Genomic DNA, 14,158 nt, shown 5'->3' on the forward strand with positions numbered 1-14,158 from the left:
GTTGCCAAAAATTAACTTTTCTTCATGGCCAAGTGTTTTTTTTCATGGCTCTTCTTGAAAGGTGGTGTGCATTTTGGTTTCCTCATGGCACACGTTTGCCTTTTTCTTCTGAAATGTAAAACAGCATGGCTGTCAGTGTGCTGTAAGGAAACACTATTGCGTTTTGAGAATAGAACTTTAGCTTTCAGTATTTATGTAGGTGATGGGAAATTAAATGGATACGTTCATTGATGATTTAAGTGTGACAAGTTTTAACTCCTTGAATATAGGGTAACAAAAAGCCATATAACTTCTAAAACAAAGGGGTTTTGTAGGATTTTTTGTTTTGAAAAAGCCCTATGGATCCTTGCACTTCCCCTGCCCTACAACCAGCTTCTTTTCACCAATCTGTGCTCTGCACACTTCATCCTCCAGTTGATTTTGCTTTTATATCAACTTTTCATGAACATGAAAGTGGACTACTTTCTACCTCTGTTTACTCACAAGATTCATGAAGGGTGTGATGCATTTGGATCACCTCAAGACACAAGAGATGTCCTAAAAATGTAATGTCCTTACTTGGCTACTGTTCTTGAGTCATCCAGATCCTATCTATGAGTCCAGGTTTCTCATATGGAAAAATGTAGTCTTTGTGGCAGTGACTTTAGCTTCAAGCTCCAGTGACAAATCCACTGTAGACTAAGGTTACTGTTAAAAGGGAAGGAGTGCAGATCTGTTAAACTCTGATCCAAACAAGAATTACAGGGACCTTCCTTTTCTTCTGAGGAGATGGAACATTAATATTCACTTTCTTCAGGCTTGGCAGTGCTGTTTGTATTCTGAATGCTTTCTGCCTTTTAAGTGAAAAAGAAGCACTAGGAGTTGCGCTATGCCATCTCAACAGGGATAGAAATATTGCCAGCTAGTGAGACAGTTTAATGGCTTTATCCCTCCAAAGAATGGAAGTTCCTGCTAGTCGTATCTGAAAGCATAAACGCCAGAGTGAGGGTATCCGGTTATAACAGGGGTCGGCAACCTGCGGCACGCATGCCGATTTTTACTGGCATGCTGCTGCCAGATGGGGTCCCGGCCGCCTGCCCCGCTCAGCCCACTGGCATCTTGGGTGAACAGAACCCCTGGCCAGCAGCAGGCCGAGCAGGGCAGGCAGCCAGGACCCCAGTTGGCAGGAGCCGGGGGACGGAACCCCAGACCAGCAGTGGGCTGAGCCGTTCAGCCTGCTGCCAGTCTGGGGTCCCAGCCATCGGCCCCGCTCAGCCTGCTGCCGGCGTGGGATACCAGTCACCGGACCCGCTCACCTCGCTGCTGGTCTGGGGTTCCAGCTGCCCGTCTCCCTGCCAGCCGGGGTTCAGGCCTCCGGCCCTGCTCAGCCCTCCTGGGGTACTGGCAGTCAGCCCAGGGCTCTGCTCCTGGCCTGGTCCCAGCGCTCGGCAGCCCTTCTCAAAAATTACACTACCATTAGCTTAAAAACCTTAAAAACTTTGTATATTACAGTAATGGTTAAAAAATGTATAATGTTAATAAATACATAGTCTTGATGAAACAAAGTAGTTGCACTTATGTGCCTGTGCTTAATTTGTGTTTTTGATGATTTACCTTCTAAAAAAATCTTGCATGTCTCGCACCCCCAGAAAGGGCATCTCGCACCCCTAGGGAGGGGGTGCGTGCACCCCAGGTTAAGAACCACTGCACTAAACTGATAAGATCAGCATTTTAATTTAATTTTAAATGAAGCTTCTTAAACATTTTAAAAACCTTGTTTACTTTACATACAACAATAGTTTAGTTCATCTATATAGACAGAGAGAGACCTTCTAAAAACGTTAAAATGTATGACTGGCACGCGAAACCTTAAATTAGAGTGAATAAATGAAGACTCGGCACACCACTTCTGAAAGGTTGCCGACCCCGGGTTATAAAATATCTGAATACTAGTTGTCATTAGCAGCAAAGACTCCTGTGGCACCTTATAGACTAACAGATGTTATTGGAGCATAAGCTTTCGTGGGTGAATACCCACTTCGTCGGAGGCATGTATTCACCCACGAAAGCTCATGCTCCAATACGTCTGTTAGTCTATAAGGTGCCACAGGACTAACACGGCTACCCCTCTGATAGTTATCATTAGGTCACTTTATTTTGTCAGTTTCTTCCATTTGGCTGGAATTGATTTTTCTGGGTTTTTTTGGTTTGTTCCTTGTTGTCTAGGGGTACTCAGCGCATTAGATTGATTAAACTTCAGATTCTCAAGTATATGAACACGCAATCTCTGTTTCCTTAAGCACAAATCCTCGGAATTTCCTAGGCTCTCGGACTACAGCTATAAATGAGATTTATCCTCAATTCCTAATGGCAAGTGTTAAAAATAAAAACCATAAAACAGATCTCCTTCTTAAGGTTAACAAAACTATATAAGGTCAATCAAACTGTGTGTCTCAGTATTTTCAAAGATGACAATTTTAACAAGGGTGATTCTGAGTAATAAGTATAGAGAACAGCCATTTCATTATATTAAAACTAATTATCAATATTTTTTTCTTTCTCTCTTTCCTCTCCTCCCCAGGCCCTGGAGTTGCTGGCTACCTTACTGCAGGAACAACATCCTCTGTAATGCCCAGTGTACCACCCCCTGTAGACAATGAATTGGGAGATACCAGCTAAGGGATTTGAAATACCCATGAAAGACTTTTAAAGGCAGATTGGCCAGTGATGAGGAACAGCACTTTCCTCCGTCTGATGCTTTGAAATGAACTCTTACTGCCTTTCCAATTGTTTCCTGACAGTGTTATTCCTTTTTCTATGAATATATTTTTTTTAGGGGAAAAAAGTCAGTGAGTCTGTCACATTGTAACATAAGAAAGCATTCTAAGGATCAGCCCAAATGAGTACACAAGAATTTTTTTTCTTGTTGTACGTAAGCACATTTTGTTCCTTTCTATTTGTTTACAAGACTGTGAATCAAACAACTTTTTCCTAGTTTTTATATTTTATGAATTAGCATGACTGGAGTTGAACTACAGTCTAGAAGAATTGGACTAAGTCACTTGACCCCCACCATCCCCACTAACAGGGCATTTTCCTCCTCTGCTCCAAGTCCTGACATGATCATTCTCATTGAACAATGACTTACTAGAGGTTTGTCCCTGCACCGGTTCACTGATGTCCTTAATCATTAACATTATCTTCCTGAGATCAAACCGCATTAGACACTTGTATGTATAACTGGCTTTACCAAATTGAAAACACTTCAGCAAAAAAAAAAAAAAAAAAGTCAACCTGGTATGTAAGAACCTAGTGTAATTGTGAAATGTTCTATACATTATCCAGTATATAAAAGCTTTCTATATTGAATGTACATTATACAGATCACTCATATGTACATAAAATTTTAAAAATAAAGGGAATTGAGAGCCTTGTTAATGAGACAAAAAGCTTTTCTATTAATGGAATGTTTCTTCCTTCTTGGAAATGATTAGAATTCTAGCGCAGCCAGCTAGACCGTACTTCTGAGAGAGGGGTGTTCTTGAGTGACTGGAAAAAATGTACTGAAGGAATTTGTGTATTCTAAGTATTTTATCACCCAGAAAATGTCTGACAAAGGAGAAAGTCCTATACCCTGGACACTAAACTAGAGCAAATTCTAGAGTAATGTGTAAAAACTCAGACAGTAACATACTCTAACTTATAAATGCAGGTAGAGGTGTAAAAACTGATCATATTCTTCCATTTCTGGTATTTAACAGAACAAATATTTCTAGTGTGTGCTGGTGGAATGCAATAATCAGCCAATCCCCAAGGAAAGAGTCCAGAAAATATTAAGCAGGTGTCTATTAGAGCAATTCAGATAAATAATGCAGCACAAGTCAAAATTATATTGCCCCTTTGATCTTTTAATTATACAAAAAAGTACTGGGTCACCACAGCCTGGAGCTGTGGCGATGCAGTCCAATACACAGCTAAACTAGGGTGACCAGACGTCCCGATTTGATCGGGACAGTCCCGATTTTAGGGGACTTGTCCCGCGTCCCGACCTTACATCGGTCGGGACGCACTTTGTCCCGATATCGGGGGTACCGCGGCAAGCCAGCACTGCTCACGTCTTCTTCCGGCCCCTGGGGCAGTGCAGTTGAGTTTCTGCTGGGCTGGCCGGCCGGCAGGCACCTCCAGAGTGCTGCAGCTCCACTCCCCAGGCACGCACAAAGGCAGGGGCGGGGCTTGTAGGCACCAGCAGCAACCTGACCCGTGCCGGAGCTACACGGACAGGAGCCAGAGGGACACTCCCTCCTCCCCCCGCTGCCAGCCCTGTGAACATGGCTGCAGCACGGCCCCGCTTCTCCCTCCTGCTCCTCGCCCTAGTTGCCCTGCTCCTGCCCGCACAGTGGCCCCTCTGCTTGGCCGCCAAGCACCTGGACCGGTGCTTCGCCGAGTGCAAGCGCTGCACCGACCCAGAGTGCAGCAGTAAGTGGGTGCGGGGTGCTGGGGTCCCCGGACGGGACCTGCCTGCTGGATCCTGAGGCTAGCACTGCAGGCGGAGGGGGGGGGCGGGGAGGGACTGTGCCAGGCAGGCTCTGGGAGGGAGGACGGGGGGTCCGATGCTGCTCTGGGTAGCCCGTGCGGGGTGGGGTGATGATGCTGCAGGGACGGGAGACCCATGGGGAGGCCGCGGTGGAGGCAGTGCTCTCGGGGCCGGCCCTCAGGCAGGGCCATGGGGCTGCACTTGTGGGCACCGCGATCCGGCCATGAACCGGACGTTTCTCCGTCCCTTTAAAGGGCCAGTAGCCCGGCGTCCTGTCGGGTGGGTTCTCCCACACGTGCCGGTCCAGCCCCAGTGTGGGGTGTGTTTGGTCATCGGCTCCCCAGCCCCATCTGCAGCGTTGGTACGTTCCAAGTAGAGCGGGAGGGGGCGAGTGGCAGTTGGCCGAGAGCGGGTGGAGGGAGGGGGCTGGGGGACGTGGCCTGAGCGCACCCTCTGGTGCTGGGGGGGCGGGGGGGGGGGGTCCAGGCACGCACGGGGGAGGGGCTTATTGTTGTTTTTTGCTCCGCCCCCCCCCCCCCCCCCCCCCGCGTCCCGATTTTTCACTTCTGTCATCTGGTCACCCTAAGCTAAACACTATGCATAACCTCAGTTATTAGCAATGTTAGCAACATTGACCTTCCATATTCATTAAGTTCAGCTGGGTAAAGTGTCATTATTATGGCCATAACTAAAAAATGGATGAAATTTTACCTTTGTCTGTAAACATGTGCACATGAGGAAATAATCTGTCCTTTAATATTCAGTGGTATGGCTTTGCTGAGGTCACAGTCTGGTCTACTGAAGACACGTGCCATTGGCATAGGGGATGGCTACCTCTATGCTACAAGCTTGGGTATCATCCCTCTGCCTGTGTATAGACTCTCATCAAGCTAGCAGAGTATAAGTAGCAGTGTACACTTAATAGCATGAGTAGCAGCAATGGAGGCTTTGCTGAATGAATACCCACATTCTGGACTGAGTTTGTGTGGCCTGCAATGCTTGCTCCCTAACTAATAGTTCCTTCTAAAACTTGATATGTTAATAAGTGATGCGTAGTAAAATCAATATCCAATGTCATATATGATGCCTGTCTGTCACTACACTGCTGAAGAGCTGCAGAAAGTGTTTCTTTACAACCAGCCAGAACAAGGCTAGAATCTGAGAGCAAGCAAGAGCTTTCTCTTGTTTCCTTAATTCTCTCTCCTCCCCCTCCCCCCCACTCCTGCAGACTTGACTTTACACAAGGTATAGACAGTTATTACTTGTCAGTGGTGAGCTGGATCGTTCGGTAGATTTAAGGCATTTTTGGCTTGTGCTACGAGCAACCCTTATAAAAGAAATGTAAAAGCAGCAAAGAGTCCTGTGGCACCTTCTAGACTAATACGTATAGGACCATGAGCTTTCATGGGTGAATACCCACTTCTTCGGATGCACCCACGAAAGCTCATGCTCCTATACGTCTGTTAGTCTAGAAGGTGCCACAGGACTCTTAGTCTAGATCTGTAAAAGCAGCAAACATGGCTACCCCTTTGATACTAAAAGAAATAGTCTCCCTAAACACTGTTGTTGATCCTTTAGCAAAGCCGCAGCATTGGACTGTTGTGGGAGAAATCTTTTATTCAGACTTATTCAATGCATTAGTGACACTTTAAATCTCAAACAGTGAACTGCAAGCTTTAGCTGGATGCAGTGCCTTAAGTGAAACCATTTCACAAACATAACGTTCGACAGACAGCTTCATAGAGGCCTTGATTGAGAGAACATCAGTACAACATAAGAACAGCTAAGGGCTTGATAAAGTAACCTTTCAGATCAGTAGCTGGAAGATTAACTGGAAAAATGTTATTTAGCAGCTTAGGACTCAAGTACCTCTAAGCAAAACAAATTCAAGTTACCCTTGAACTATTAAACTTATCAGTGTAGAATGTAGAAAATTAACATTTTGGTAAATATTAAATATAGGTAATTTTAGTTCAAATACCCTCAGTGTTGCGCGCCCCCCCCCCCCTAAATCATTCAGAGAGATTCCTTAAACAGAAGTAATGCTATTGTACAATTCGACTAAATTTTATTACATTTTTGAGGTCAGTTGCTTGGCTTGGTCCCGTAGTTCCAGTTTTGCAATTGCTGAGAGGTGAACTTCATCAGGCCCATCAGCTATTCGTAGGGTCCGAATAAAGGCAAACCTGTGTAAGATGATGATCTGAAATTAGTGTGTATTCTAGAGCCTGCAGTGCCAGCACCTAAGAGTGTGGGTTGGTAAAGTGACAGCAAAAAATGCACCCCAAGATTTTTTTATAGTTACATGTCTTCTCAGTAAAAACCTAAAGTAGGCTGTTTCCTTAATCCATGAAATAAGGAAACTTGTGTTGCTGGAATTGTTTGACTGAACAGAACTGGTTAGGGGGAAGGAGCCACTCTTAATGAATAGCACTAGCCTAGAAGAAACAGGAGTCAATCCAAGCTGGAAATTCTTCCTCAAGACTAAATCCAGCTAGGAACCCAGTACATGAAGCCAGGAGCTTTTTTTTATGCATTTACAAGATTGGAGCACTTGGAAAAGCCAGCGTCAAACCGATTTAGGAAGCAAGCCCTTCCACGTCTGCTGGCAATTGCCTGGGGGAAGAGCCTATCCTATTTGCACTGCCAGATGATGACTCAGTTTTTACTGTAATGTAAGCAGCCTGTTTAGAGATTTCAGATACACAGAGTCCTGAAGTTAGAATATCAGGGGACCTCAGGAGGTCATCTATTCCTGCCCCCTACTCAAAGCAGGACCAATCCCCAACTAAAGCCCCAAATGGCCCCCTCAAGGATTGAACTTACAACCCTGGGTTTAGCAGGCCAATACTCAAACCACTGAACTATCCCTCCCACCACAAGTTAACTGGTGCTACGTTGGGAATAGAGCCATTTCTCCTTCTACAACTCTTAAGTACCATTTCCTTTTCACTACACCCAAGCTGCTACAGTTCCCTTGGGTATCAACTGTAGTAATGCTAGCTGCTGTTTTTAGTCCCCATGTAAGTCATCTATAGACTTGTCTGCTACTGCCTCTGAGCAACTGGATCTGTCCTTTCACCGCAAGCAGTAGATGTTGTGTTGTCAGAGAGAGGTCCTCAATCATGGGTGGTTTTGGGGGGGGGAGTGTAGTGACCTTTAGGGGGATGGAACCAGCACCTTTAAAATGACCAGCACCAAGGTGAAAGGTGTGTGTATACATTGCCATTAGCCACTGTGGTCTGGCCCCTGTCAGCTGACTTAAACTCAGGCTAAGGGGCTAGTTGACTGCAGTGTTGCTGTTCGGGCTTGGGCTGCAGCCTGTGCTCTGGGACCCTCCAGCATCTTACACTGTAGTTAAATAGCCTCTTAGTGGAAGCCAGCTGGGATGGGCCCCCCTAATTGCAGTGCAGAGTACATCACACTCTGGTCATGCAACCTCATGTCTGGCCCCTAGAGGGGGAGAACTACACTTAAGTCTCACTTCTAACTCTGGAAATGCACTTTGTTATATTACAGTACTAGGCTCCCTCCCATGGTGATGGGTATTCTACAAACAGGTCTTGAAGCAGGGGCTGTCTTATTAAGAAGATGAGAGTGGAAACAAAGTGCCTTGCCCAAGATCACAGGGAAAGCTGGGATGTGAACCAGGAATCCCCATTCCATTGCAGTGGTCTATTCTCAAATGATGCACTATTGCCATCAGTAGGGCTTGTGTGCCTCTGAAATCAGAACTGTATTTTGGCCTATAGATGAGCAAACTGACACATTTAAGCCAGCTATGAGAGAAGCAATATTGATACTGAAACAGGAGTAGCTTGTGTCCATGTCTTGTAGTGGAGTGAGTCCATCACTGCTCCTTGATTGCCAAAGGATGGCATGGTATAGCTGCCTTGGCAGCTATTGCTGACCTCTAAACTGTGACTTAGTGCTCTGATAACAGAACCTGGTACTGACAAGCTTCAGGACACTATTTTTCAAACTTCTACTTAGCTGCTGGGATCATAAGTGCACCAGGTATAAGGGATATTTTCATTGTCAACAGTAAGGTGCTCTATTGCTGAGACAAAGGGTAACATGTTAAGTCCTTAAATAAGGTTGGCAAAAGCACTCTGAACTGCCCCTGAAAACCCAGCTTTGGAAGTAAACTTTACTCTAGCGCTAGGGCAGATTCTGCTCAGATTGATTAGATTAACTTTGTAAGGTGGAAAGGATGAATATATCACTCTCTTCAAAGCTCCTCTTCTGGACTGAGCCCCCTCACGTGACAGATTAGCTGGAGTTGGTTTTAGAAAAATGTTGTATAAAATGTAGATTCTCCATCACTGAGTCATCAGGAGATCCAGTCTGGGTAAGACACTAGTTCAACCCCAAGTTATAGAGATCAATGCAAGAATCACTGGGTGAAATTCCAGTGCATGTTATGCAGGAAGTCCAAGTAGATTATAATAGTCCCTTCTGGTCTTAACTGAATAAATTTTATTTTGTATTTCACCTCTACTCTGAAGTGGCATAATGCCTTTGAGTACAGGAGACAAAATTCTGCTTTCAGATGCAGCCCCACTGACTTCAATGGAGGTAAAAGAGTACAGCAGGGTTTGAGCTGGGCAGATAATGGATTGTTCCATTCAGGGCCGGCTCCAGGGTTTTGGTCGCCCCAAGTAGCCAAAACCAAAAAAAAAAAAAAAAAAAAAGCCACGATTGCGATCTGCGGCAGCAATTCAGCAGGAGGTTCTTCACTCTGACCGGGAGTGAGGGACCATCCACCGAATACCTGGACGTGCAGCCCCTCTCCGGAGCGGCCGCCCCAAGCACCTGCTTGAGAAGCTGGTGCCTGGAGCCGGCCCTGGTTCCATTCACTGACCGTTGCAAAAAAAAAAAAATTTGGATCAAACTGAAAATGGAATTTTAATTTTGTCAAAAATCAAAAGAGCAGCAGCCACTGGGCTCTGGGTCATTCTGTCAAAACTGTTTCACTTATTTATAAACAGTAACGAGTGTAGGGACTTGAACTTGGGTCTCCCATACCCTAGGTGAGTCCTAAATTCAAGTCCCTGTTCTAATACTAATTATTTACTTAAAAGTAAAACAGCTTCCACGGGTCTGATTGAGAATGACCCAGAGCCCTGTGGCTAGGACATCCTGCTGCAATGTGAGACTAAAGTTCAAATCCCTCAGTAGGCAGACGGAGGAATTGAACCTGGGTCTCCAATATCCCATGAGATTGTCCTAACCCCTGGGCTAAAGGTGATCAGGGAGCTGGCTATCTCCCCCACTCCTCAAACTTTAAAAATCTAGTCATTTGCTTTTCTGAAAATGCCTGAGGTTGAAACAAAATTTTGAGGTTGGGTCCAAATTACATGTTTTTGACATTACTAAACCACTTAGAGTATTTTGGGGTGGTCAAAACTATCTGACAAACTTGATGAAAAGTCATAGTTTTGGGTCTGTTGAAACTGCATTTTTTTTTAATCAAATTACTTGCCAAAAAGAAACTGCCCAGCTCCAGTCCCAGCAGAATTTGGCTCAATCCGACCTGAAATGTAGAGCCTTTTAACCAGTTTGACAAGAAAGGGGAAATACTGCTAGTGTTTGAGAAACATGGGATAGATATCCCTCCTACTCACATACGAGCCAAAGGAAAATCCTGAGAAACTCCAGCTCCACCACAAACTTGGATTGCATAGTCCACCACTTTAAGGACAGCTCTGGGTGCAACCACCTTGATCATAGCTATCTGTATTTTAACAAAACAAACAAACCTGAATGTAGGAGTTTTCCACCATAAGGGGTGTAGGAAATGGGAATTTCACACAGCTCTGGTCCTGTTTTTTCCACAGGCCCAGTTCCAAGAGCTGGATTGCAACAAGCTGTGCATTTGCCACAACTCAGGGACTTGGGATTGCAAGCTTCCACTCCACCTTTAATGTGACTATACCCTGACCTTCAGGAATGATCTGAGTGGCTACAAAAGGTTATTCAGTCTTTGGACACACTCAATTCTTGGTCTCTCAAAGACTGCCAACTGCTTTGTTCTGTGATGGGGACACTTCTAGAAACTGGACTAACATGTCATATCAAATTTGGGCTATATTCAAATAATTGTTGCAAGGTGCTACCTCCTAAAGAAGGGTAGGGTACTTCGCACCATGCAGGATTGCGGCATTAGAGAGTAAGGTTCTGTAACTATCCTCTAGGCCATCCAAATGCACTCCACCCCATTTATACCTTTAGGCTTAGAGTAACAAGTAATGATTTCACCTGGAACATAAATAAATATATCAGGTAAAAGATTACCAATATCCATCAATGACTGGGCATCTTTAACCTGTTCTAAGTGGCTAATAAACAGTAGTGACCAAAAATATCAAGCTTTTGCACAGGAGGGGCAAGAGAGCCCAGATTTAGGACAATGAAGTGACTCTTTGATTTCAGAATTTCCCCCGGTATTTCTTTTGCTGGTTTCACTGGGGTAAATCTATTAAGCAGAACTGATTGGAAAAGGGCAAGGAGGTGCCAGGAAATTAAAAAAAACAAAACAAAACACCCAAGTTCTATTTTTCAAAACACAGCAAGTTCGCCATTGTTTTTTGACAACTGGAAAAAAAAATCTTGTTAAAAAACAAATGGAAAATTGAATTTTCTGTGACAGTGTGCTCTTCCATAAACAGGCTGGGGTTTGTCAAAAAATTTCCACCAGCTCTATTAAGATAGGAGCGAATCCTGAAAGTGGGTCCTTTATTACTTTAATTTTTTCCCTCAATGACCAAAAAAAAAAACCCCAACCCTGCTTACCTCTTTCCTTGCTTGTGCACTGCCCTTGGTATCAATGCTGCTGGCTGCTTTCAGTGTAAGCAATCGGGCCTGCTCAATAGCAATGCGGCTTTCAGCAATCCAATGGGCAACAACCTCCTGTAGAGACATAAAGAGAAAACTGGGGGCATGAAACAGACCAACATCATCCGGGTTTCCAGAACACCCCTTTGCCTCTCTTAGCTATACACTTGCAAAGTTTTCAGTGCTGGATGTTTAAATAAGGCTCCTGGATAGAAGCGGGCTGATCATGTGTACTCAGCACTTCTGAAAATCAGCCCACTTCTACACACGAGAGAACCATAAATTAAAACTAACCAGACACACAGTCAACTAATAAAAGCTTTTCTCAACCAACTACCGACCCCTTAAGGCCAAGGCCTAAGTGGACAGAGAGACGGCAGTGTGTCTTCGTGGATGTGACGGGCAATATCCAGCCTCAGAGTTGCTATGGTTCTGCTCTTCCACTAGAATCAAAGAGAGAGAAAAGAACCACCCAACTGCCCATCCTCACTTGTTTGGCTCTTCCCATTGCTCTGGCTCTGTGCACCTGCCTGCTTGCTACTCAGACTCCCCACTCCCCTCATGCTCTGGTAGTGTTGCCTGCTTCTGCCCTACTTGCACCTCCTCTCGTTGCTATTACTACCTGTTCAAACCCACCTCCCTGCAAAGTCCTTCCATGACACGCCAAAATAAAAAAAGTGTCAGGGACTAAGTTCAATCAGTTATCGCAAATGTCCAAATCTTGGGGGGGGAGGGGAACCTAGGGAAACAGTTGTGCTGTGGTTCTTAGTGCATTTGCCCTTTACTATTTTTGCCAATGTATTACTAGTCCCACTATAGTCAATTGCACAAGCTCAGCTTGTTTGCAGTAATTTAAGACCTTGATAACAGCCCTTCTGTGCTATGTCTTTCCTGTCTGAGGCTGCCCTTCAGGGGGAACAGCATCTGGGCTATTCACAAATGATAAAAATTCCATTTTGCACCTTTTGTGAACACAGCCGGCCATGTTAGTGTTGTGGGCAGGAGAGCGCTCCTGACGCCAACGCGCTGTTCACACCGTCGTCACTTGCCACTGGAGACAAAGCCTAAACTTCCTTTGTTTATTTGAAAGGGACTCTGACAACGTGTGCACTTGGTGATTCCACTGTTGGACATGCTAACGGCAGTACTTTAGTTTTGTGTTTAATTGTTCCATGTGATGGGCTGAGACACTTATACAGCTATTTCTAATTATATCAGTTCTGTATAACCATTTTCTAGAATCTGCTGCAATCACTTCCTTCTTCCCAAGCCTTTACTTTGTGGAAAAAAAGACAAACAAACATTTGTGTCTGCTTGGCTGAGACCCAGAAATACTTGATGTCTGCCAACCAAAGGAAGTCTTCAGCACATCAATTTACAGACATAGCAAAACAGGCAAATGCTGTCAGGAAGGAATGCCTGGCAGATCAGGCCAAATACTCAGCCTGGCCTTAACATTGATTTGCACTGGGAAAAATGAAGTTATTTTCTGGCTATGATCACACAGTGCCCAGTCTCTGACTGGGCCCATAAGTCAAGGCCAGACATCTAAGTGCCCGATAATGGTGAATGCAAATTTGTGCCTGCGAAAACAAGTCCAAGGTTTGCAGACCAGCCCTGCCTCTGGAGTCCTGGTCCATGCTGATCAGAGAAAACCAGCCAAAACTCTGCTACAAAATGTGTATTTAAATACAGTGAATGGGGCTTTAGTACTTGTTAGGAAAACAACTATAGGAATTCACTCAGATTGCAGATCTTGGCACAATCAAAACTGAGACTCTCCCAACCTTAATATTTTCTTTCCTATCTGAGACAGATATTTAACCTACAGCATCTCCAGAGTTGATGGGAATTAGCGATTATCTCAACCTTTTCTAGAGTGATTGTTACTGTGGATGTTAGAATCCCAAGCTTCCACATGAGCTAAGCAAAGGGGTATTCATAGCAAACTAGGCAAAGAGGTAGTGGGCTTACATGCTGGTACAGTTTCTTCCCAAAGGTCACCCTCTGAGCTGCACGCTCACACATGATCTGTAAAGCAGATTCAGCTGCACCGATGGATCTCATGCAGTGGTGAATACGGCCTGGCCCAAGCCGACCTTGAGCAATCTCAAAACCCCTTCCTTCACCTGTGTGGTGGGAAACAAAAAAAGAGAGGTGGGAAACAAAATGGCCACGTGGAACTCATTTCAATGCTTCAAATAACCGCGCACCTCTGCTCTGAAGAAAATCAGTGGCCATACTGCAGGAATTGTCTGATGATACCCTAGAGAGGAGCTTCTTTACAATTATTTTGCAGCACTGTAGCCATTTTAATTGTTTAATACCTATATGTATTCACATAAAGCAACACACACTTTGCTTTATGTGAATACACAACACACAGGTTCTGTCAATAGTATTTGTGCCTAAGGGGTTATTATTCTGGTTTCCAGTTGGGTTTGAATTACCTAATTATTTCTTACATTTTTATCTACTTTATGGGATTTGAGGTCTTTTAATTTGTGGTTTCCAGAGCGTAACTGATGAATGTCCAACTGAAAGATCAGTTCCAAGGGTGATTCAATAAAACTCTGATTCAGCAAAGCACTTGCATGGTGGGCGAAGAAGCTATATAAATCCTAGCTTCTCCCCAGATGAGACTTGGCATAAGTCAGAGAGGTCAAAACGTTCCTCCTACAAGAAGGGGCAAGTAATACCTATTGTTGCCTATGCAGAATTCTGACGAGATCAGGCTTGTTCAGGATAGTATGGCCGTAGGCAACATCAGAATTCTGTTTTGAAAGACTTTGAGGCAGACCTGTCTGT

At 44.6% G+C, this 14,158-nt stretch overlaps 2 protein-coding genes across 11 annotated transcripts in view; one reads left to right on the forward strand and one right to left on the reverse strand.

The window, feature by feature from the left end:
• Positions 1–3,428, forward strand: part of DNAJC13 (DnaJ heat shock protein family (Hsp40) member C13) — a 100,717-nt gene extending 97,289 nt beyond the window's left edge. For 5 of the 7 annotated variants that reach the window (XR_010599154.1, XR_010599156.1, XR_010599155.1 and 2 more), the window contains one exon: positions 2,561–3,428. Coding sequence is in view for 2 of the 7 variants with exons in the window: in XM_005278641.5 (XP_005278698.2) it covers positions 2,561–2,658 (98 nt within the window). In the remaining 5 variants the exon portion in view is untranslated. The remainder of the gene's footprint in view (positions 1–2,560) is intronic. The other 2 variants (XR_010599158.1, XR_010599157.1) reach the window with 1 other exon arrangement.
• A 2,682-nt stretch (positions 3,429–6,110) lies between these two features.
• Positions 6,111–14,158, reverse strand: part of ACAD11 (acyl-CoA dehydrogenase family member 11) — a 55,658-nt gene continuing 47,610 nt past the window's right edge. The window contains exons 17-20 of one of the 4 annotated variants that reach the window (XM_005278645.4): positions 13,325–13,479; positions 11,309–11,425; positions 10,141–10,250; positions 6,111–6,699 (exon numbers count right to left, since the gene is read on the reverse strand). In XM_005278645.4, the coding sequence (XP_005278702.2) occupies positions 6,585–6,699; positions 10,141–10,250; positions 11,309–11,425; positions 13,325–13,479 (497 nt within the window). In that variant the 3' untranslated portion in view covers positions 6,111–6,584. The remainder of the gene's footprint in view (positions 6,700–10,140; positions 10,251–11,308; positions 11,426–13,324; positions 13,480–14,158) is intronic. The other 3 variants (XM_042841277.2, XM_065587072.1, XM_065587074.1) reach the window with 3 other exon arrangements.

This window comes from Chrysemys picta, chromosome 2 (assembly GCF_011386835.1).
Source record: "Chrysemys picta bellii isolate R12L10 chromosome 2, ASM1138683v2, whole genome shotgun sequence".
Classification (NCBI taxonomy): Eukaryota; Metazoa; Chordata; order Testudines; family Emydidae; genus Chrysemys; species Chrysemys picta.